The sequence below is a fragment of the Hemitrygon akajei genome, chromosome 27, assembly GCF_048418815.1.
Source record: "Hemitrygon akajei chromosome 27, sHemAka1.3, whole genome shotgun sequence".
In the NCBI taxonomy this organism is placed as follows: domain Eukaryota; kingdom Metazoa; phylum Chordata; class Chondrichthyes; order Myliobatiformes; family Dasyatidae; genus Hemitrygon; species Hemitrygon akajei.
In genome coordinates, this window is record NC_133150.1 from 4,110,144 (window position 1) to 4,132,259 (window position 22,116).

General features: G+C 42.4%; 1 protein-coding gene across 4 annotated transcripts in view; it reads right to left on the reverse strand.

Moving 5' to 3' along the window:
- shisa4 (shisa family member 4) overlaps positions 1-22,116 on the reverse strand; it is a 153,703-nt gene that overhangs the window by 102,998 nt on the left and 28,589 nt on the right. For all 4 annotated transcript variants that reach the window (XM_073030290.1, XM_073030288.1, XM_073030289.1 and 1 more), the window contains exon 2: positions 16,027-16,204. In XM_073030290.1, coding sequence (XP_072886391.1) covers positions 16,027-16,204 — 178 coding nt within the window. The remainder of the gene's footprint in view (positions 1-16,026; positions 16,205-22,116) is intronic.

Genomic DNA, 22,116 nt, shown 5'->3' on the forward strand with positions numbered 1-22,116 from the left:
CTGATCAACACCTCCACCCATTAACACCACCACTACTTTATTATTTTCTGTCGGTCACCTTATGTACAGCCTAGTGTCAATTCATGAACATATATGAAAGATTCAAAGTACATTTATCATCAAAGTATGTATACAGAGATTCATCCTCTTGCAGTCTTGAAACACACACACACCATGGAACCCGTTCAAGAAAATATCAAACACTCAACGTTAAAAAAAAAGAACAAATTACACCAATGGCAAAAAGTGAGCGAAGAACACGTGGAATATCAAACATCAAACCAGTAGTATTCAGTTTAGTTCAGTTCAGCCCCACACTGCTAGACAATGCAGGCCGCAGGGCCATTCTTCGAGAAGGGACTCGTCTGCATCGATTGCCCTGATCAGACAGCAAAAAAAAGTAAACAGAATCCAGGAACACATGCAACATGAACCTAAAAGTCCCCAAAACGAGTTCACAGCCTCACCAATCAATCCTGACAACATGGATCCCAAGAATCCTGCACTTTCCTCTGGAAGCAGGTAGCAAGAGGGAGAAGAAAAGTGGTCAAATGCAGGCAGATGGCGTTGAACACCCACCTGCCCTCCGGTCTCGTCCTTGTCAACTTTGACCTTTATTGACGCCTCAGTTGGAGAGAAGCAATGTTGATCATGCACTCGCTACCAGGCCCCCAGGCCGCACACTCTGCTCGGAGACAGCAAAGCACCAGATGGTTCAAACGTTCCCACAACACACCATCAAAACGTAAATCTCAGGTTCCAATCACACACAGCTGAATATTATCATATTTGAAAGCAGAAGTAAAGAAGTAGTTTCATGAACTGTAGCAGGGTCATGTTGTTCACTGGCGCCATCTTGAAACTATGTCTATAAGCTATCTTATGCATATATATTTATTGTGGTTTTTATTATTTATTGTGTTCTTTATCTTTTGTGCATTTTTGTGCTGTACTGGATCCACAGTAACAATTATTTTGTTCTCTTTACACTTGTGTACAGGAAATGACATTAAACAATCTGGAATCTTGAAAACAGCAGGTCGAATGATAACAGTGAGAAAGCGCATCAAGTGTAAAACAAGAAATTGGCCCAGAGTTTAATACAACAACAGATTGAGACCCTCATACAACCAGGGCTCACAAAGAGCTATGCAGCAAGGAACATTAGGGCATTTAAAATAGTCCATCCCTTTATTCCTTCTACCAAAGTGCACTATATTCCACCTTCCACATTTTGCCCATTCTCCCAAGAAAGTACTCAGAATAGAAAAGAAACAGCTGAGTGCTTAAAGAGAACAGCAGAGTTCAAAGAGAACAACAGGGACAGCATGGTAGGGTAGCGGTAACGCCAATTGTTTTATAGTGCCAGCAATCACTGATCGGGGTTCCATTCGCACCTCTGTCTGCAAGAAATTTGTACATCTGACTGTGTGGGTTCCCTCCCGATGCTCTGGTTTCCTCCCACATTCCAAAAATGCGTGGGTTAGGGTTAGTGAGTTGTGGGCATGTTACGTGGGTGCCGGAAGGTATATGTGACAAATAAAGGTAATCTTTAAAAACCTTCAGTGGAAGACAGTCAAGATTTTAAAGCAGCAAAATTGAATATTCACTACAATTAAATGAATATCCTTCCTCAGGTAGGTAAACTAGACCTGTATTAAATATTCCAAATCCATACACACCAGGGCCCAGTGAAGTTCACAAACAGATGTGTTTTAAAATATCCCGTGCCTTCCTAATGGTAGGAAAATCTGTATGTCAACTTACAATGATTTATGTATATGCAATTTCATACTTCTCCACATCCTTTCTCCATTTCCCTCTAGAATTCTCCTTTTGATAGATGTACCTTGGAGAGCATTCCAGCTAGCTGTATCACTGTCTGGTATGGAGGGGCCACTTATACAGGATTGGAAGAAGCTGTAGTAAGTTGTAAACTCAGCCAGCTCCATCATGGGTACTAACCTCCCCACCATCGCGGGAAGGGCCACTGTACAGGATTGGAAGAAGCTGTAGTAAGTTGTAAACTCAACCAGCCCCATCATGGGTACTAACCTCCCCACCATCGCGGGAAGGGCCACTGTACAGGATTGGAAGAAGCTGTAGTAAGTTGTAAACTCAACCAGCCCCATCATGGGTACTAACCTCCCCACCATCGCGGGAAGGGCCACTGTACAGGATTGGAAGAAGCTGTAGTAAGTTGTAAACTCAACCAGCCCCATCATGGGTACTAACCTCCCCACCATCACGGGAAGGGCCACTGTACAGGATTGGAAGAAGCTGTAGTAAGTTGTAAACTCAACCAGCCCCATCATGGGTCCTAACCTCCCCACCATCGCGGGAAGGGCCACTGTACAGGATTGGAAGAAGCTGTAGTAAGTTGTAAACTCAACCAGCCCCATCATGGGTACTAACCTCCCCACCATCGCGGGAAGGGCCACTGTACAGGATTGGAAGAAGCTGTAGTAAGTTGTAAACTCAACCAGCCCCATCATGGGTCCTAACCTCCCCAGCAACAAGGGCACCTTCAAAAGGCGATGTCTCAAAAAGGCGGCATCCATCATGAAGGATCCCATCGCCCAGACATGCCCTCTTCTCATTGCCAGCATCAGGGAGGTGGTACAGGAGCCTGAAGACATATACTCAGTGTTTTAGGAATAGCTTCTTCCCCTCTGCATCAGATTTGTGAACGGACAATGAACCACTGAGCACTTCCTCAGTAATATTTGCTCTCTCATTTTGCACTATTTATTTTTCATATATATAAACATTTACAGTAATTTATAGTTTTAATTATTATGTATTGCAATGTACTGGTGCTGCAAAACAGCAGATTTCATGACATATTGCAGTGATATTAAAGCTGATTCTGATGAACGGGTCTGGCCCGCATCCTTTTCACAGCCCACAAGACCATCTCCATCCAGTGGCCACTTTATTAGGAACACCTGCTCATTAATGCAAATATCTAATCAGCACTATCATGTGGCAGCAACGTAATGCATAAAAGTATCCAGGCACGGTCAGATCAATTGTCAAAATTAGGAATCTAAGTGACTTTGACCGTGGAATGATTGTTGGTGCCAGATGGGGTGCTTTGGGGATCTCACAAACTGCTGATCTCCTGGGATTTCCATACACAACAGTCTCTAGAGCTCACAGAGAATGGTGTGAAAAACAAATAGAAATACTCCATGGCAGTTCCATGGTTGTAAACTCCTTGCTAATGAGAGAGGTCAGAGAGAATGGCCAGACTGATCAAGCTGACAGGAAGGCAACAGTAACTCAAGTAATCATGCATTACATCAATGGTGTTGAGAAGAGAATCTCTGAACCCATAACACTTTGAACCTTGAAGTGGATGGGCTGCAGCAGCAGGAGAACATGAAAATACACAAGTACACAATGGCCACTTAGTGTAATTTCCTGTCCTTTGCCTCTCTTGCTTTTTAAAAAGTGGAGTGATGACTGAGTGTATCTCTGCAACAAAACAGACACGTTACAATTGGTCACCTCTTCCGCGTCACTGCTATAAACTGGACCCAATACTAATCCTCATGGTTTCCCACTGTTTGCAGGTTTACAACTTGAAAATGATTCTTTTATTCCCATACATTCTTTTCTCTGCTTTAATGAATCCTCAACCCACACCAGTCAGTTGCCATGACTACCGAGTGCAGCAAATGCGCCTTTAACAATGTTTTCATTATGAAATGCAGAGAAAGTTAAAATGTAGGGCTCTCCAGCACACACAAACTTCTTGGCCTGGGAAGATGCTGCATATGGTGCTTATCTAACGTAGATAAGCATATGTGACAGATGGTCTGTGGTTGCTCAGTGATTTCAGAAAATGTGGAATATTTCTGCTTGTATAAGAAACATGACTGCACAATACTGAAAACATGGTCATTATTCTTTTTAGAAAACAAGGAAAGTGGACAGGCTAACACACACAAACTGCTGGAGGAACTCAGCAGGTCAGACAGCATCTATGTAGGTCAGCGTTTCGGGACTGGCTTCAGCAGGGTATGGGTCCCACTTCAGTGATCTGATGGTGAGAGGTTTTGGTTGAAGGAGTACTGCCTTATCCAAGGCGCCATCCTGCTTTTGGGGCATTAAACCAATGCCCTCTGTACTCTACACTAGCACTCTACACAGGCTCCACTCCAATCACACGTCCTTTCTGAGGCTGTGCCAAACAAACATTAGTGCAAACAGTTTCTGTGAAGCCTTCCAGCCCAGATGCAAGAGGCTACAAATGGAGTCAAAAACAGTCTGTCTCGTTTGCGGGCAACTGTTGCGGGATGAGGGCAACCGGTTGAGACTTCGCACAGGAGAGAATCTCCAGCTTTCCTGAACTTAAAAGTCAGCCAAATGCAGGCCTGTGATGGCTGTTCAGTAAGCCTGGATCTCTGGGTCAATAGCTTGGTGAACTGCCATGCAGGCATTGTCAACCCCTATATGTATCACCTCAACGGCTGATCATGAAAGTCAATCATCAACGGCATCATTTTTCCCTGTGACATGTTGTATATCAGTTGTGAACTCGGATATGTAGGCCTGGTAGTGTTGCTGCCATGTAGAACAAGAGTCTGATATTTTGGCCATCGTGTACATGCGGGGTTTGTGGTCTACAAATGCTATGAAATGGTGACTCTCCAGAAGAAAAAACAAAAATGGTGGTCGACCAGTTAGAGACCAAGAAGCACATGGTCAAACATGCTTTCAGGGATACGGGGCTGCTGGCTGAAGAAGGCAGAACTGCCACATGCCTCCAACTAACGGTTCGTGCACAGCACCCACACCATAGTCAGTAGTAATGGCTAAGGGTGCGCCAGTAAGGTCAGGTTGGAAAGAGCTCAAATGCTCTTCTCATGTCCACTAACCAGTCTAGCACTTGATTCAGGGTGTTGCCTTTAAACGTACTAGACAGGGGGAAGCATAAGTTTGGCAGTTCACAGAGTGAAGCAGAGATTGAAGTTCACCATGCCTAAAAACTACTATTGGTTTTTAGTAGTGTGGGGTGGTGGTAAGTCCGTAATAGTGGCCTCTTTTGTGGAGATGTGATACCCAAGGATGTCAATGGTTGCCAACACAAACTGGCTTTTAGCAGGGTTAATAATCAACCTGTGTTGGCTTAAGCACTGGAAAAGTGTGCAGAAATGAGATATGTGTTCAGATTTGGATGTACTGGTGACAAATATGTCAGCCAGGTACACGAAAAGGATAAGTCTTTTAGTACAGAGTCCATCAGCCGCTGGAAAAGTCTGTGCTGCATTTTCAGCCCAAATGGCAAGTGCAAAAACTCACAGAGGCCGAACGGGGTTATTCAGATTCAGTTTATTGTCATTTAGAAACCACAAATGCAATGCAGTTAAAAAATGAGACAACGTTCCTCCAGAATGATATCACAAAAGCATATGACAAAACAGACTACACCAGAAAATCCACGTAATGTTTGGCAATCCCCAATCCAGAGTCTGGAGAGGCTGCTGTGTATTAATATCGCACTATCGTCTAGCACGTTCCCCGGAAAGGAGCTCCAAATCCACCAGACAAAACAAGACCAAAAACTAAAGCTACAAGACCTGCACAAAACCACATAATTACAACATATAGTTACAACAGAGCAAACAATAGCATAATTGATTAAAAAAAAAACAGACCTTGGGCACAGTAAAAGTAGTCCAAGATGTTAAAGGACTGTAAGTTCAAAAGAAATCACCACAGTTTCCACAAGTCCCCAGGGTCCCGACAGACTCGTCATCCCACGTCGGCGGCAGAAGGGAATACCCCCGCTATGGACTTCCAAGGCGCCGCCTGACTCAGCCTCGCAGATGCAGCACACACCGAAAGTGACCTGAGTCCGTCAAACCTCCGAGCCGACGACCATCCCCTCCGGCACAGCTTCTCCGAGCTCCATCCTCTGCCGAGCGTATTAAAACGGCCCCGCCAACGGCCATCGGCAACACGACCCCGAGGACTGGGGGCCTGTTCTTCCCAGCAGAGTCCTGGACCTCACAGCAGCAGCAGCAACGAAGAATGTCTTCCTGGAATTTCCCGATGTTTCTCCGTGCTTCCACGTCCGTTTTCAATCGAATATGATTGCGCATGGCACCCCACTTCACAAATAACAGATATCATGTCCGTTTTGGGAATTCCTCTGAGCACATAGGCACCTAACTAGATAGACTAAACCTGCTGAAAAGTCTTGGATGTGTGGGACCAGGTAACGATTGGGGATGGTGGCATTATTAAGGTGTTGGTAATCTCCACATGGCCGGCAACCACCATCAGACTTAGGGACCACATGGAGGGTTGAAGCCCAGGGGCCATTTGACTGGTGTACAATGCAAATCTTTCCATGTTGGCAAACTCAGCCTTCACAGTTGCCAGCTTTTCCAGGTCCAGTCTACACATGCGGGCATGCACTGGCAGGCCAGTTGTGGAAATGTGGTGTTGAGCCCCATGTTTTGTGACTGTAGTGGAGAATGTGGTCTTGGTGAGGTTTGGGAATTCTCCCCGCAGTCGAGTAAACTCACATGCAATGGTGTATGTGCTTCACAGAGTCAATGTGGGGACTTAATAACAAAGTAGGGTAATGACCCAAAGTCCTTGACATCCACAGGCTGGCATCTCTTAAGATCGACTAAAAGTCCTTGGGCACACATGAAATCTGCACCTAGCAGAGGACTAGCCACTTTAGCCAGGACGCAGTCCCCTGTGTAACATCGCCCACTGAAGCAGAGCGTCAGCCATCGTATCCTGTAAGTCTGGATCCTCATGCTGTTGCTGGCTTCCAGCGAGGTTTTGTTGCTTTTTGCAATGCTGGCAGCACACTGACTTGTGCACATTCTTTTGAAGCGTCACCCTGAAAGGGTGTCCGTAATGAGCAGAAGACGATCCTGGCAGCTGGAACCCTTGGTGTTCTCAGACCTCTAATGTCCTGATGCGCCAACACTGTTGATACTGCAAAGTGGTCGGCACTTTCTGGTGTGGTAAAAACACAGGCCCGGTGTTGTCTGTTTTGGGGGCCTTGCTGTCTGGCCTTATTGAGGTAAAGAATGGAGGAGGAATGATACACTACTGCACTGTAGACTATCAGCCAATTTATCAAGCTCACTATAGTCCTTCATGGTGCATTAGCGAAGGCTATGCACACTTGATCAGGCATTTACTGCATGAAGAGTTCTTTTAAAAATAAAACAAGGATGGTGATTTCCCGGGGAGACAGCATGTGGTCCATTAGCTTCAATGTCTTAGCACCGGCAAGGCTGGACAAGGAGAGCATCTGTTTGGAATGCTCAGGCTCTGACAGTCCAAAAATCTGTAAAAGGTGAGTTCTGAGTAATTATTGTGCTTGGGCTGGTGTTCCAGCAGACTCACCACTCTCACAGCCATAGAACTGCAGAGAGACGTTACCACATAGAAATATTTGGTGCTGTCTGCAGTGATTTCTCACAGCGTAAATTGGGCCTCAATCTGTACAAACCAAGCATCGGCATTTTGCTCCCAAAAGCAGCTTCAAAGTGACTGGACTGCGTTGGCCGACAAGTTCAATAACTTTGGAATCGGCCCAGAGCATTGGAGTCACAAATAAAAATGGTGGAGGCATTTTTTATTAAAGAAAAAACCATAACAACTAATTTATTGTACTCCAAACACTGAACACAAAGCGCAGTAAAACCTTTACATAATTACATCATCACATCAGACCAGCCTCTTAAAGTAAACCCTAATTCAATGTCAGTGGTTGTGAATGATGTATGTTTCCACCAATTACTTTACCCTGCAGCCATTTCACTAGGTATAGGAAGAACCTAATTATGTGGCCCTTGAGTGGATGTCAAAGATGCTTTAGTAACTGAGGGGCAGAAAAACAGGAAAGAAACATGTTTTCTTTCGACTGCTTATGTGTTCTCATTGGCAACTTAGCTGAGTATAAATCTCATTTTAACTATTAAATAGAGAAAAATGAAATAGACATTTCATAAAGTGCATTTTGGGAATTTGATGTTTTGGGGTTGTGAGAGAGGTATGGGTAAGGTATAGGAGCAGAATTACTCCATTCAGCCCATTCCGTCATGGCTGATTTATTAACCCTCTCAACCCCATTCTCCTGCCTTCTCCCCGTAACATTTGATGCCCTTATTAATCAATAAACTATCAAACTCTGCTTAAATATACCGAATGACTTGGCCTCCAGTTGTCTGTGGCAATGAATTCCCCAGATCAGAGATATCCCCTTTGTTCTGTCTCTCCATCCCACATCCTCCTGAAACGTTGAGCTAACTTGCTTTCTCTCTTTCTTTGCTATTGCGAAGAACGTTCCAGCTGAAACACTAACTCTATTTCTCTCTCCACAGATATTGCCTGACCTGCTGAGTGCTTCCAGTATTTTAGATTACATGGCCAGCACAAAGTCCACAATCATCCATGACATGTTCTGACCTGAAGAAATAAAGAAATATACCATTAGTCTAATTGCTAGCAGAGAGCAAACCACTGAGCACATCTACACAGAGTGCTGTCACAGGAAAGCAGCATCCTTCATCAAATACCCCCACCAACCAGAGCATCCTCTCTTTTCTCTACTGCCATCAGGAAGAAGCTACAGGAGCCTCAGGACCTGCACCCCTGAACCATCAGGATAATTTCACTCGCTCCATCACTGAACTGGATTCATTTTCAAGACTCTTCATCTCAGATTCTCTATATTTATTGTTTACTTATTATTATTATTTTTTCCATTTTGTATTTTCACAGATTTTTTCTGCACATTGCTTGACCGTCCTTGTTGGGTGCAGTCTTTCACTGATTGTCTTGTGTTTCTTCTAGTTATTGTGAGTGCTCGCAACTGGCAGAAGTATTCAAGAATATTTTCAACCTCTCACTGCCATGGGTGGAAGTTCCCGCTTGCTTCAAAAAAGCAACAATTATACCAGTGCCTAAGAAGAATAATGTGGGCTGCCTTAATGACTATCGCCCGGTAGCACTCACATCCACAGTGATACATTGAGAGATTGGTCATGACTAGACTGAACTCCTGCCTCAGCAAGGACCTGTACCCATTGCGATTTGCCTAGTGCCACAATAGGTCAATGGCAGATGCAATCTCAATGGCTCTTCACACAGCTTTAGACCACCTGGACAACACAAACACCTACGTTAGGATGCTGTTCATCGACTATAGCTCAGCATTTAATACCATCATTTCCAAAATCCTGATTGAGAAGTTGCAAAACTTGGGCTTCTGTACCTCCCTCTGCAACTGGATCCTTGACTTCCTAACTGGAAGAGCACAATCTGTGTGGATTGGTGATAACACCTCCTTCTCGCTGGTGATCAACACTGGTGCACCTCAGGGGTGTGTGCTTAGCCCACTGCTCTACTCAAGACCCATGAGTGTGTGGGTAAGCCTAGCTCAAATACCATCTATAAATTTGCTGATGACACAACCATTGTTAATAGAATCTCAGACGGAGATGAGACGGCACACAGGAGTAAGATATGCCAACTAGCAGAGTGGTGTCGCAGCAACAACCTTGCACAACATCAGTTAGACGAAAGAGGTGATTGTGGACTTTAGAAAGGGTAAGACAAAGGAACACATACCAATCCTTACAGGGATTTAGGGATCAGAAGTGGAGAGAGTGAGCAGTTTCAAGTTCCTGGTGTCAAGATCTCGAGGACCTAACCTGGTCCCAACATATTGATGCAGTCATACAGAAGGCAAGACAGCAACTATATTTCATTAGGAATTTGAAGAGATTTAGTATGTCAACAAATACACTCAACAACTTCTACATATATACCACAGAGAACATTCTGACAGGCTGCATCACTGTCTGGTATGGGGGTGCACAGGGCCGAAAGAAGCTGCAGACGGTTGTAAATTTAGTCAGCTCCATCTTGGGTATTAGCCTACAAAGTACCCAGGACATCTTCAAGGAGCGGTGTCTCAGAAAGGCAGTGTCCATTATTAAGGACCTCCAGCACCCAGCACCCACCTCCTTTTCTCACTGTTACCATCAGGTAGGAGGTACAGAAGCCTGAAGGCACACACTCAGCAATTCAGGAACAGCTTCTTCCCCTCTGCCATCTGATTCCTAAAATGGACATCGAACCCGTGAAAACTATCTCACTTTTTTAATATACTTCTGTTTTTTGCACAATTTTAATCTATTCAATACACGTATACTGCAATTGATTTACTTATCATTATTACTATATTTTGCTTTTTTCTTCTATATTATGTATTGCATTGAACTCTGCTGCTAAGTTAACAAATTTCATGACACATGCTGGTGATAATAAACCTCATTCTGATTCTGTAAGTGATTTTCAGGGTTATATATGGTGACATGTATGTACTTTGATGATAAATTTTCTTTCTATTTTAAAAATCTCAAAGGTTTTGTTCCTTTCAACATCTGCAAACTATTACAGTGAATTCCGATTAATTGGAACACATCAAGTACTATTGGCCCAATTACGTGGCTGGCCCTATCAGCCGAAGTTTCACGGAAATAGTTGAAAGATATAAAAAAGACAAACAATCATTTAACTGAGTAATAATTTATGTATTTAAATGAAATGTAGAACAAATTAGAACACTACCAATAGTACTACAGTACTGTAAATCTGTGTAATAGTCTTTAAACCTAGCTTACACAGTACGTGTGTGCCGCAGCGTGATCCTTGAGCTTGATGGTTTTCAGCAAGAGTTGAAATATCTGATTCAAGTTGTGACAGCAAAAGCTTCAAGTCCCCATGTGTAACAATGTCCAAGTGGTTTCTGTTTTTTTGTATGTGGTTCACTGCACTGAAGTCTCTTTTAACAAGATAGGAGGATGGAAATGCAATGAAGAGCAGTTTGGCTCTTCTCCAAAGACCTGGAAACTTCATATGACTGTGTAGCCACATATCACAAAGCCAACATTTTTGAAAAGCATTTTTGCTTCTTTGTCATTCTGAATTTTGCTAATTTCTTCCTGCAAGCTCTCTTCCTGTTCTTCCATCTTGCAAAGAAATGGGTTAATTACCTCGTCTGGAATTTCCAGATCTTTCATATCCTTGAATTGATTCTTAAAATCCTTTTGCAGTAAATGCAGGTGTAAACAAATCACCGTCTGTGAAAAAGAGTGCCATATTTTCCAGGCAGAAATACTGTGAGAACATTCTTTTCCCAATGTTTTGCTTATATATTTCCAATTCCCCAATCAATAAAAGTGGACATTGCACTTTTTGCCTGGATTAGATTGAAATTCTCACGCTGCAGTTTCATATTTAAAATGTTCATTTTGTCATACAGATCAACTAGGTATGCAACATTTCCACTTAGATGTTCCATCTTGTTTCCCAAGCTCTTGTCGACTTTGAGCAAAAATTCAACCAGAGTCAAAAAGATCAAAGAAACACTTTAAGCAGCAGCCTTTTGACAGCCAACGCACTTCAGTGTGAAGAAGCAAGTGTTCAAACTCTTCATCGGTATCTTGGCATAACTGGCAAAACATTCTGCTATTTAATGGATTAGCTTTAATTTTATTGATAGCTGATATTAGAAGAGTCATTCTTGAAAAAAGTCACAGGCTGAGGTTTTTGGCTGTGAGATATTGATGATGAATTACACAATGGATTGCAAACAGATTTGGAAATTCTTTTTTCACAAATGCCATGTCGATGAGGTTGGAGACGACATCGGATGCAAGACAACTCTGGCAGGGTTTGCAAGACATTACTTCCTACAAAGTGAAACCCAATAGCATGAATGGCAGTGATGCTTCACTACCAGATGAACTCAATGCCCTCTCCCGCTTTGAAATGGAAAATATAACTACAGCTGTGAAGATCCCTGCTGCACCTGAAGACCCTGTGATCTCTGTCTTAGAGGCCAATGTTAGGCAGTCTTTAAAGAGAGTGAACCCTCACAAGGTGGAAGGTCCTGATGGAGTACCTGGTAAGGGTTTGAAAACTTGTAGCAACCAACTGGCAGGAGTACTCAAGGACATTTTCAACCTCTGACTGCTACAGGTGGAAGTTCCCACTTGCTTCTAAAAGGCAACAGTTATACCAGCGCCTAAGAAGAATAATGTGGGCTGCCTTAATGACTATCGCCTGGTAGCACTCACATCCACAGTGATACATTGAGAGACTGGTCATGACTAGACCGAACTCCTGCCTCAGCAAGGACGTGGACCCATTGCAATTTGCCTATCGCCACAATAGGTCAGCGGCAGACACAATCTCAATGGCTCTCAACATGGCTTTAGACCACCTGGACAACACAAACACCTATGTCAGGATGCAGTTGATCGACTATAGCTCAGCATATAACACCATCATTCCATATAACCATATAACAATTACAGCACGGAAACAGGCCATCTCGGCCCTTCTAGTCCATGCCGAATGCTTACTCTCACTAGTCCCACTGACCCACACTCAGCTCATAACCCTCCATTCCTTTCCTGTCCACATACCTGTCCAATTTTACTTTAAATGACAATACCGAACCTGCCTCTACCACTTCTACTGGAAGCTCATTCCACACATCTACCACTCTCTGAGTAAAGAAGTTCCCCCTCGTGTTACCCTTAAACTTTTGCCCCCTAACTCTCAACTCATGTCCTCTTGTTTGAATCTCCCCTACTCTCAATGGAAAAAGCCTATCCATGTCAACTCTATCTATCCCCCTCATAATTTTAAATACCTCTATCGTCCCCCCCTCAACCTTCTATGCTCCAAAGAATAAAGACCTAACTTGTTCATGTTTCCCTGTAACTTGGGTGCAATCCTAATTCCCACAATCCTGATCAATAAATTACAGAACCTACACCTCTGTACCTCCCTCTGTAATTGGTTCCTCAGCTTCCTAACTGGAAGACCACAATCTATACAGGTTGGTGATAACATATCCTCCTCACCGACGATCAACAGTGGAGGACCTTGGGGGTGTGTGCTTAGCCCATTGTTCTAATCACTCTATACCCATGATTGTATGGCTAGGCATACCATACCATTTACTGATGATACAACCATTGTTGGTAAAATCTCAGTGGTGACGAGGGGGCATACAGGAACGAGACATGCCAGCTAGTGGAGTGGTGTCGTAGCAATAACTTTGCACTCAACATCAGTAAGACGAAAGAGCTGATTGTGGACTTTAGGAAGGGTAAGACGAAGGAACACACACCAATCTTCATAGAGGGATCAGAAGTGGAGAGAGTGAGCAGTTTCAAGTTCCTGGGTGTCAATATCTCTGAGTACCAACATATCGATGCAGCTATAAAGAAGGCAAGATAGCGACTACATTTCATTAGGAGTTTGAAGAGATTTGGTATGTCAACAAAAGCACTCAAAAGATTTTATAGATTTTCTATGGAGACCATTCTGATAGGTTGCATCACTGTCTGGTATGGAGGGGCTACTGCACAGGATCAAAAGAAGCTGCAGAGGGTCGTAAATCTAGTCAGCTCCATCTTGGGGACTAGCCTATAAAGTCCGCAGGACACCTCCAAGGACCGGTGTCTCAGAAAGGCAGTGTCCATTATTAAGGACCTCCAGCCCATTTCTCACTGAACAGATAGGAGGTACAGAAGCCTGAAAGCACACACTGAGCAATTCAGGAATAGCTTCTTCCCTTCTGCCATCCGATTCCTAAATGGACATTGAACCCATGAACACTACCTCACTTTTTAACTACATATTATTTCTGTTTTTGCACAATTTTTAATCTATTCAATATACGTATACTGTAATTGATTTACTTATTTATTTTTACTTTTTTTCTTCTATATTATGTATTGCATTGAAGTGCTGCTGCTAAGTTAACAAATTTCATGACACATGCTGGTGATAATAAACCTGATTCTGACTCTGATTCTAAACAGTAATGTGACCTGTCATATAAGGTGCTCCATATATTGCACAAGAAATCATGTTCCTAATTGGAATATTTTTACCCTCAATATACATTTTGAGCTCATTGTAGATTGATTCTCTGTTTAAATTTGTTTTAACCTTTTGCAAAAGAGAATATCTTCATATATTTTTCCATTTTTGATACACCATACATAAGCTATTAGCAATATCTCATGTCTTGCACAGTTGAGTCATCCAGTTATATCCCAAATTCTTACTTTTGTTACTCTGTGCATAGTTGATACTCAATGTCTTCACTCATTTCATCAACACAACAAGCTACAGTTATTACTCCGAGGAACTGATTTTTAAATACTGGTATCCATTTTGAGAACAGTAGCGATCACTTCTGATACAGCACATGTTACTAATCTTTCACCAATTGTATGAGATTTTCCACACTTTGCTATCATTTTGGAAATGTTATAAGAAGCAATTAGACCACTGTCAAGGTCATTTTTAGCTCTCTTGGCAAATGATTCAAGTGTGCAATGCTTTTCAAATGCTTCTTTCATCTTCTGGAACTGAGTGATACCACAAGTAGCCTTTTCAGGGAGTCTTTTACGGAAGTGCTCCTGCAATTTTGATGGTTTCATGGCTTCATTAGACACTACAGTATTACAAATAAGACACGAGGTGTCACTGATCCAACGCGGACTGAATAAAACCATACTCCAGGTATGTAACATTGTATTGACGCACTTTCTATAGTTCCTGTTTCTTAGCAGGATTAGAATTCAAGGCTTCACTGCCTTCAGACTCACAGAGATTGCACTGTACATATTTATCTATCATTAATGGGGCTAAGTTAAAAATAAAAAATGAACACAAACTGGGAATGCCTATTGGATGTTGATGATGGCAGTGAGTTGACATGGATGGATCGATGGAGTGACACACAAAGGAATGGTGAGATGAAGATGATCACAGCAGTGAAAATTACATTGACAAGGATTCAGTTTGGAATCTGAATGTTAGTCAGGGTAGAGCTGGTGTTTGCCAAGCTAACTTTATACTATTCCAGTTAGCGCCATTGACCAATCACATACGGTCTCATAATCCCCAAAGAAGAGGTCACTTTGAACACTCAAGAGGAATCTGCAGATTCACTGATTGGCTCTATTTCACCGTTTGGTCACGGCCACTGCTGTATCATAGATCTGTAGAGAAAGTTGAAAGGGTGTACTCGACTTATCAAATGCTAAATTGCATGAACTTGTTCTGTGCCATGAGCCAAGGGGGACTGTTGGGCAATCTGGTTGCTAATTTATGCATCCCCAATAATGTCTGTTTGGTTGGTAAAGTCGGATGAGATTGACGAGTTTCAGAGGTGTTGTGACGATGAGTGCTCACCACCTGCAAAGCTTTGGGCCTTCCTGTGTTCCAGTGCCTCATCTGTTTTTTGGCAGTGCCTGCTCTATTAACAGTCAGTCAGCTCTTGTTCCTCAAGTTAGGGTGCCACTTACCGCCTCTGCCCCAAAGAATCTTGAATGCCCCCGAAGACTTCTATTTCCCCTAACACCCCCTTAAGACACATAACCACCCCCTCGGGGGTCACTGCTTTAGATGATTGCAAATCTTCATTATCATTGTAGCATTCGAGATGGTTGTCGACACCTTCAAATTCTTCGTAATTCCTAACTTGTTGAAGTAGTGAAATAGTTACATTTTCACTCTAGCTGTTTCTGCCATCTCCCAACCTGAATGCTTGAAACTGTGCTGAGCAAAATAGCCTTGAATTGTCTTCTTACTTATTTCTTGCCAACTATCTGTGACAAAAAATCACTGCTTTTTTAACATAAACACATGCAACTGATGCTGTTTAAAAGCTGATTACCCTAAGCACAGTGTAATGTCCAAGGTCCATGCAAGTGCATGTGACTGATGCTAGTTCCCACTATTTTCACAATTTAGTTTTTGCTCTTTAAGAGTTGTCCCTGTTAAGCGGTTGCCCCAATAACCAATGGTCAAATTGATCGGAATCCACTGTATATCTAAAGCCAAAAAAAATCTATTTAGAGCCTTCTGCCAGAAGCCACAGGGTAGAGGCATTTGTGGTACGTCTCTTCAGTACTAATTGGAGTACAGACGACAGAGACTGACCTGAGATTGGTGGCTGCACAATACTTTTGTTGTCTTTCTGTAATCTGCTGCAGTGGATCCAGGCAGCAGTAACGGTATGTGCAGTTTCCGCAGCAGAACTGAAAGAACGAACAGTCAAAGCCAATGTGCCATATTCCTCGTTTATCGGTATACCACAAACAGTCATCACCTGCAGACACTGGGGGAGAGTAAAGGACACCATATGAGCAATGCAAAGGGGAAAGGACTGAATATGGACTCAATGAGGTACCTCTGTACACCTTGTTAAAGCAAGTATCTAATCAGCCAACCATGTGACAACAACTCAATGCACAAAAGCATGCAGACATGGTCAACAGGTTCAGTTGCTATTCATACCCAATATCAGAATGGAGAAGAAATGTGATCTGAGTGACTTTTATACACCAGTCTCCAAAAGTAACAGATGATGTGAAAAACAAAAACAAAAATCCAGAGAGTGACAGTTCTGTGGGCAAAAGTGCCTTATTAATGAGAGAGGTCAGAGGAGAATGGCCACACTGGTTCAAGCTGTCAGGAAAGCAACAGTAACTCAAAAAACCATGTACTACAACAGTGGTGTGCAGAAGAGCATCTTGAAGTGGATGGGCCACAGCAGCAGAAGACCAAGAAGATGGACTCAGTGGCCACCTTATTAGGTACCACTCCTGTACCTAATAAAATGGTCACTGAATATATATGCAGTCCTCATTGCAGACAAAATCTGGGAATAGATACTTGTGTGTTTAAAAAGAAAAAAACAGAGCTTTATTTACAAAAAAAGTAGATTTTTTATCAATTCAATGAAATTAAATTTTACCAATTTATATAATGTGGTTAATTCCTTCACCCAGGTGATTGCTGGGCGGCACAGTTTGCTGGTCCAGAAGGGCCTGTTCCACACTGTATCGCTAAATAATATAAAATAATAAATAAAATCAAAAATAAAGGATGATTATAGAAATATATTAGCATTCAGATTTTAATGAAACATACATTCAGACAGAGAAGTGAATCCTGCCTTTTATATTGAGGGCAGGATTCTTAGTCTTTGACCATATCAACTGCCTTGGGCCAAATCTCAAATAATGATGAGTTGGAGTACAAGAAGGAGACAGAAAGCTTATTGACATGGTTCAAAGTACAATGTAAATTTATTTTTGAAAGTACATCTATGCATATATGTCACCATACAACCCTGATATCTACTTTCTTGCAGCATTCACAGTAACTACAAGTATCACAATAGAATCAGAGGAAGACCATCCCCAACCAATGTGCAAAAGACAAACAAATTCTGCAAATACAAAAATAAAAAAAAGAATAATAATAATAAACAATAAACATCAAGACTATGAGATTAAGAGTCCTTGAAAGTGAGTCCATAATTTGTGTGAACAATTCAGTGATGGGTTGAGTGAAGTAATCCCCCCAGTTGAGGGATAGTAACTGTTCATGATCCAGGAGGTGTAGGTTCTTGTACCTTCTTCATGACAACAACCTACCCCTTAACGTCAGTGCAACAGAAGAGCTGGTCTTTGACTTCAGGAAGAGGGTGATGCTGATGCTTCTGTCTATATTGATGGTACTGGGTGGGGACAGGTGGGTTGAGAGCTTCAAGCTGCTAGGAGGGAACATCACCAATAGCCTGTCCTTGCAGGTTCAGTCAGTAGAAAGGAAGGTAAATGCAATGTCTGGCTTCATTTCAAGCGGACTAGAAGTAAGGATGAAATGGTGATGCTTTGCAAAGCATTGGTCAAATGGGACGGGAGTATTGTGTGCAGTTTTGGGCTTCTTGTCTAAGAAAGGATGGGCTGGCATTGGAAAGGGTACAAAAGAGGTTCATGAAAATTATCCCAGGAATGAAAGGGTTAACATGAGGAGTGTTGGATGGCTCTGGGCCCGTATTCACTGTTTTGAAGAATGAAGGGGGAAATCTCATTGAAACATATCTAATATTGAAAGGCTTAGATAGAGTGGACTTGCCAATAGTGTGAGAATAGGACCGGAGGGCACAGCCTCTGAAGGATGTCCCTTTAGAACAGAGATATGCAGTTTCTTTTGCTAGAGGATGGTGAATCTGTAGAACTCTTTGCCAAAAGCTGTGGAGGTCATCATTGGGTATTTTTAAAGTTCAAAGTAAAAAGTATTATCAGAGTAAGACATGTTATCACATACACCCAAGATTCTTTTTCCTGCATACTTAGCAAATCTATAGAATTTATTAGAATTTATAGTAAATCTATTTACTATAGAACAATAAATGTAAACAGGATCAATGAAAGAACAAAAGTATAGAAAACAAACTGTGAAAATGCAAATATAAATAAATACCAATAAAGACACTAGTCAGACCACACTTGGGAGTATTGTCAACAGCTTTGGACCCCATAGCTCAGAAAGGATGTGTTGTCATTGGAGAGAGTCCACAGGAGGTACATGAGGATGATTCTGGGAATGAGGGGGTTAACATATGAGGTGCATTTGGCTGCTTTGGGCCCGTAGTCACTGGAATACAGGGTTGGGGGGGGGGGTAGGAATCTCATTGAAACCTACTGATTACCGAAAGAACTGGATTAGGTCGATGTGGAGAGGATGTTTCTTTTGGTGGGGGTATCCAGAACTAGAGGGCACAGCCTCAAAATTGAGGGGAGAACCTTCAGAACAGAGGTAAGGAGGATTTTTTTTTGTCAGAGTGCAGTATATCTATGGAATGCTTTGCCACAGACTGTAATGGAGGCCAAGTCAGTGGTATATTTAAGACAGAAGTTGATTGTTTCCTGATCGGTCAGGGCACTAAAATAAATGGCGAGAAGGCAGGTGTATGGGGTTGAGTAGGATCTGGGATCAGCCATGATAGAATGGCGGAGCAGAGTGGATAGGCTGCATGGACTAACTTTTCTCCTATGTCTTATGGTCTAATATATCCAATGAACTGGCTTATACCACCTCTAGGAGCAGAGAATTTCAGAAATTCACTATGTTCACAGAAGACTTTTCTATTCACTCCCGTTTTAAATGACTGCCCTTGATTTTGTAACTATATCCCATTGTTTGTACCTCTCCCACCAACGAAAACATCTCAACACATTTCCTGTCAAACCCCTTAAGATTTTGAATAAGGTGTTACAAAGATTACCCTTAAGTCCATAAGATATAGGAGCAGAATTAGGCCAAATGGTCCATCAAGTCTGCTCCACCATTTCATTATGGCTGATCCAATTTTCCTCTCAGCTCCAATCTCCTGCCTTCTCCCTGTATCTTTTCATGCACTACCTATCAAGAATCTATCAACCTCTGCCTTAAGTATACATAAAGACTCGGCCTCCACAGTTGCCTGTGGCAAAGAATTCCACAGATTCACCACTCTCTGGCTAAAGAAATTCTTCCTCATCCCCATCCTAAAAGGACGCATCTCTATTCTGAGACTGTATCCTCTGGTCTGAGACTCCCACCATAGGAAATATCTTCTCCACATCCACTCTATCAAGGCTTTTCACCACTCAACAGGTTTCAATGAGGTCACCCCTCATTCTTCTAAATTCCATTGAATACAGGCCCAGAGCCATCAAATGCTCTTCAAATAACAAGCCATTCAATTTTGGAATCATTGTCGTGAACCTCCTTCAAACCCTCTCAACTTTCAGGACATCCTTTCTAATGTAAGGGGCCCAAACCTAGTCACAATACTCCAAGTGAGGCCTCACCAGTGCTTCATAAAGTTTTAATAGACAATAGGTGCAGAAATAGACCATTCGGCCCTTCGAGCCTGCACCGCCATTCTGAGATCATGGCTGATCATCTACTATCAATACCCAGTTCCTGCCTTGTCCCCATATCCCTTGATTCCCCTATCCATAAAATACCTATCTAGCTCCTTCTTAAAAGCATCCAGAGAATTGGCCTCCACTGCCTTCCAGACCCCCACAACTCTCTGGGAGAAGAAGTTTTTCCTTAACTCTTCACTTGGCTCCAACATATTCCCAACCACTGAGGTCAGACTAACTGGCTTATAATTTCTTTTCTTCTGTCTTTCTCCCTTCTTGAAAAATGACCTACCCCTTATTCTCAAACCATGCCCTCTGGTACTGGACTCTCCCAGCATCTGGAACATATTTCCTGCCTCTATCTTGTCCAATCCCTTAATAATCTTATATGTTGCAATCAGATCCCCTCTCAATCTCCTTAATTCCTTAATGTTACATCCTTGTTTTTATATTCCAGTCCTCTGGAAATTAATACTAACATTGCATTTGCCTTCCTCACCACAGACTTAACCTGCAAATTAACCTTCAGGGAATCCTGCACAAGGACTCCTAGGTCCCTTTGCACTTCAGTCTTTTGTATTTTCTCTCCTTTTAGAAAAGAGTCAACTCTTTCATTTCTTATACAAAAGTGCATGACCATACACTTCCCGGCACTGTATTCCATCTGCCATTTCTTTGCCCATTCTCCTAGTCTAAGTCCTTCTGTAGCCTTTATACTTCCTCAAAGCTACCTGCCCCTCCAACTACCTTCATATTACTTGCAAACTCTGTAAGAGCCATCCATTCCATCATCCAAATCATTGATATATAATGTAAAAAGAATTGGTCCCAACACAGACCCCTGTGGAACACCATTAGTCACTGGCAGCCAGCCAGAGAAGGCTCCATTTATTCCCACTCTTTGCCTCCTGCCAATCAGCCACTGCTTTATCAATGCTAGAGTCTTTCCCTGTAATACCATGAGCTTGTAGTTTGTTAAGCAACCTCATGTGTGGCACCTTGTCAAATCCAAGTACACAATATCAACTGATTCTCCTTTATCTATTTTGCTTGTAATTTCAGAATTCCAAAAGATTTTCCCTTGAGGAAACCAAGCGGACTACGGTCTATTTTATCATGTGCCTCTAAGAACCCTGAGGCCTCACCCTTAATAATCGACTCCAACATATTCCCAACCACTGAGGTCAGACTAACTGGCTTATCATTTCTTTTCTTCTGTCTTTCTCCCTTCTTGAAGAGTGGAGTGACATCTTCTGGAACCATTCCAGAATATAGTGATTCTTGAAAAATCATTATTAATGCCTCCACAATCTCTACAGCTACCTCTTTCAGAACTCTGGGGTGTACACCAACTAGTCCAGGTGACTTATCTACCTTCAGACCTTTCAGTGTCCCAAGAACCTTCTCTGTAGTTATGGTAACTTCACACATTTCATGCCCCCTGACACCTGGAACTCCCACCATACTGCTAGTGTCTTCCACACTGAAGACTGTTGCAAAATATTTATTCAGTTCACCCGCCATTTCATTTTTCCCAATTACTACCTCTCCAGCATTGTTTTCAAGTGGTCTTACATCCACTCTTGCCTCTCTTTTAAACTTCATGTATCTGAAGAAATTTTTGGTATCCTCTTTCATATTATTGGCTAGTTTACTTTCGTACTCCATCTTTACCTTTTTAATGCCTTTTTTGGTTGCATTCTGTTGGTAGTTGAAAGCTTCCCAATCCTCTAACTTCCCACTAGTTTTTGCTCTATTATATGCCCTCTCTTTGGCTTTTATGTTGGCTTTGACTTCTCTCATTGTCAGTCGCTAGGTATACATGGAGAGGTAGTAAATTGGATTAGACATTGGCTTAATGGAAGAAGCCAGAGAGTGGTAGTGGAGGATTGCTACTCTGAGTGGAGGCCTGTGACTAGTGGTGTGCCACAGGGATCAGTGCTGGGTCCATTGTTATTTGTCATCTATATCAATGATCTGGATGATAATGTGGTAAATTGGATCAGCAAATTTGCTGATGTTATAAAGATTGGAGGTGTAGTGGACAGTGAGGAAGGTTTTCAAAGCTTGCAGAGGGATTTGGAGCAGCTGAAAAAATGAGCTGACAAATGGCAGATGGAGTTTAATGCGGACAAGTGTGAGGTATTGCACTTCGGAAGATCAAACCAAGGTAGAACATACAAGGTAAATGGTAGGACACTGAGGAGTGCAGTAGAACAGAGGGATCTTTTGGTACATTGGCCTTTATAAATCAAAGTATTGAGTATAAGAGTTGGAATGTAATGGTGAGGTTGTATAAGATATTGGTGAGGCTGAATTTGGAGTA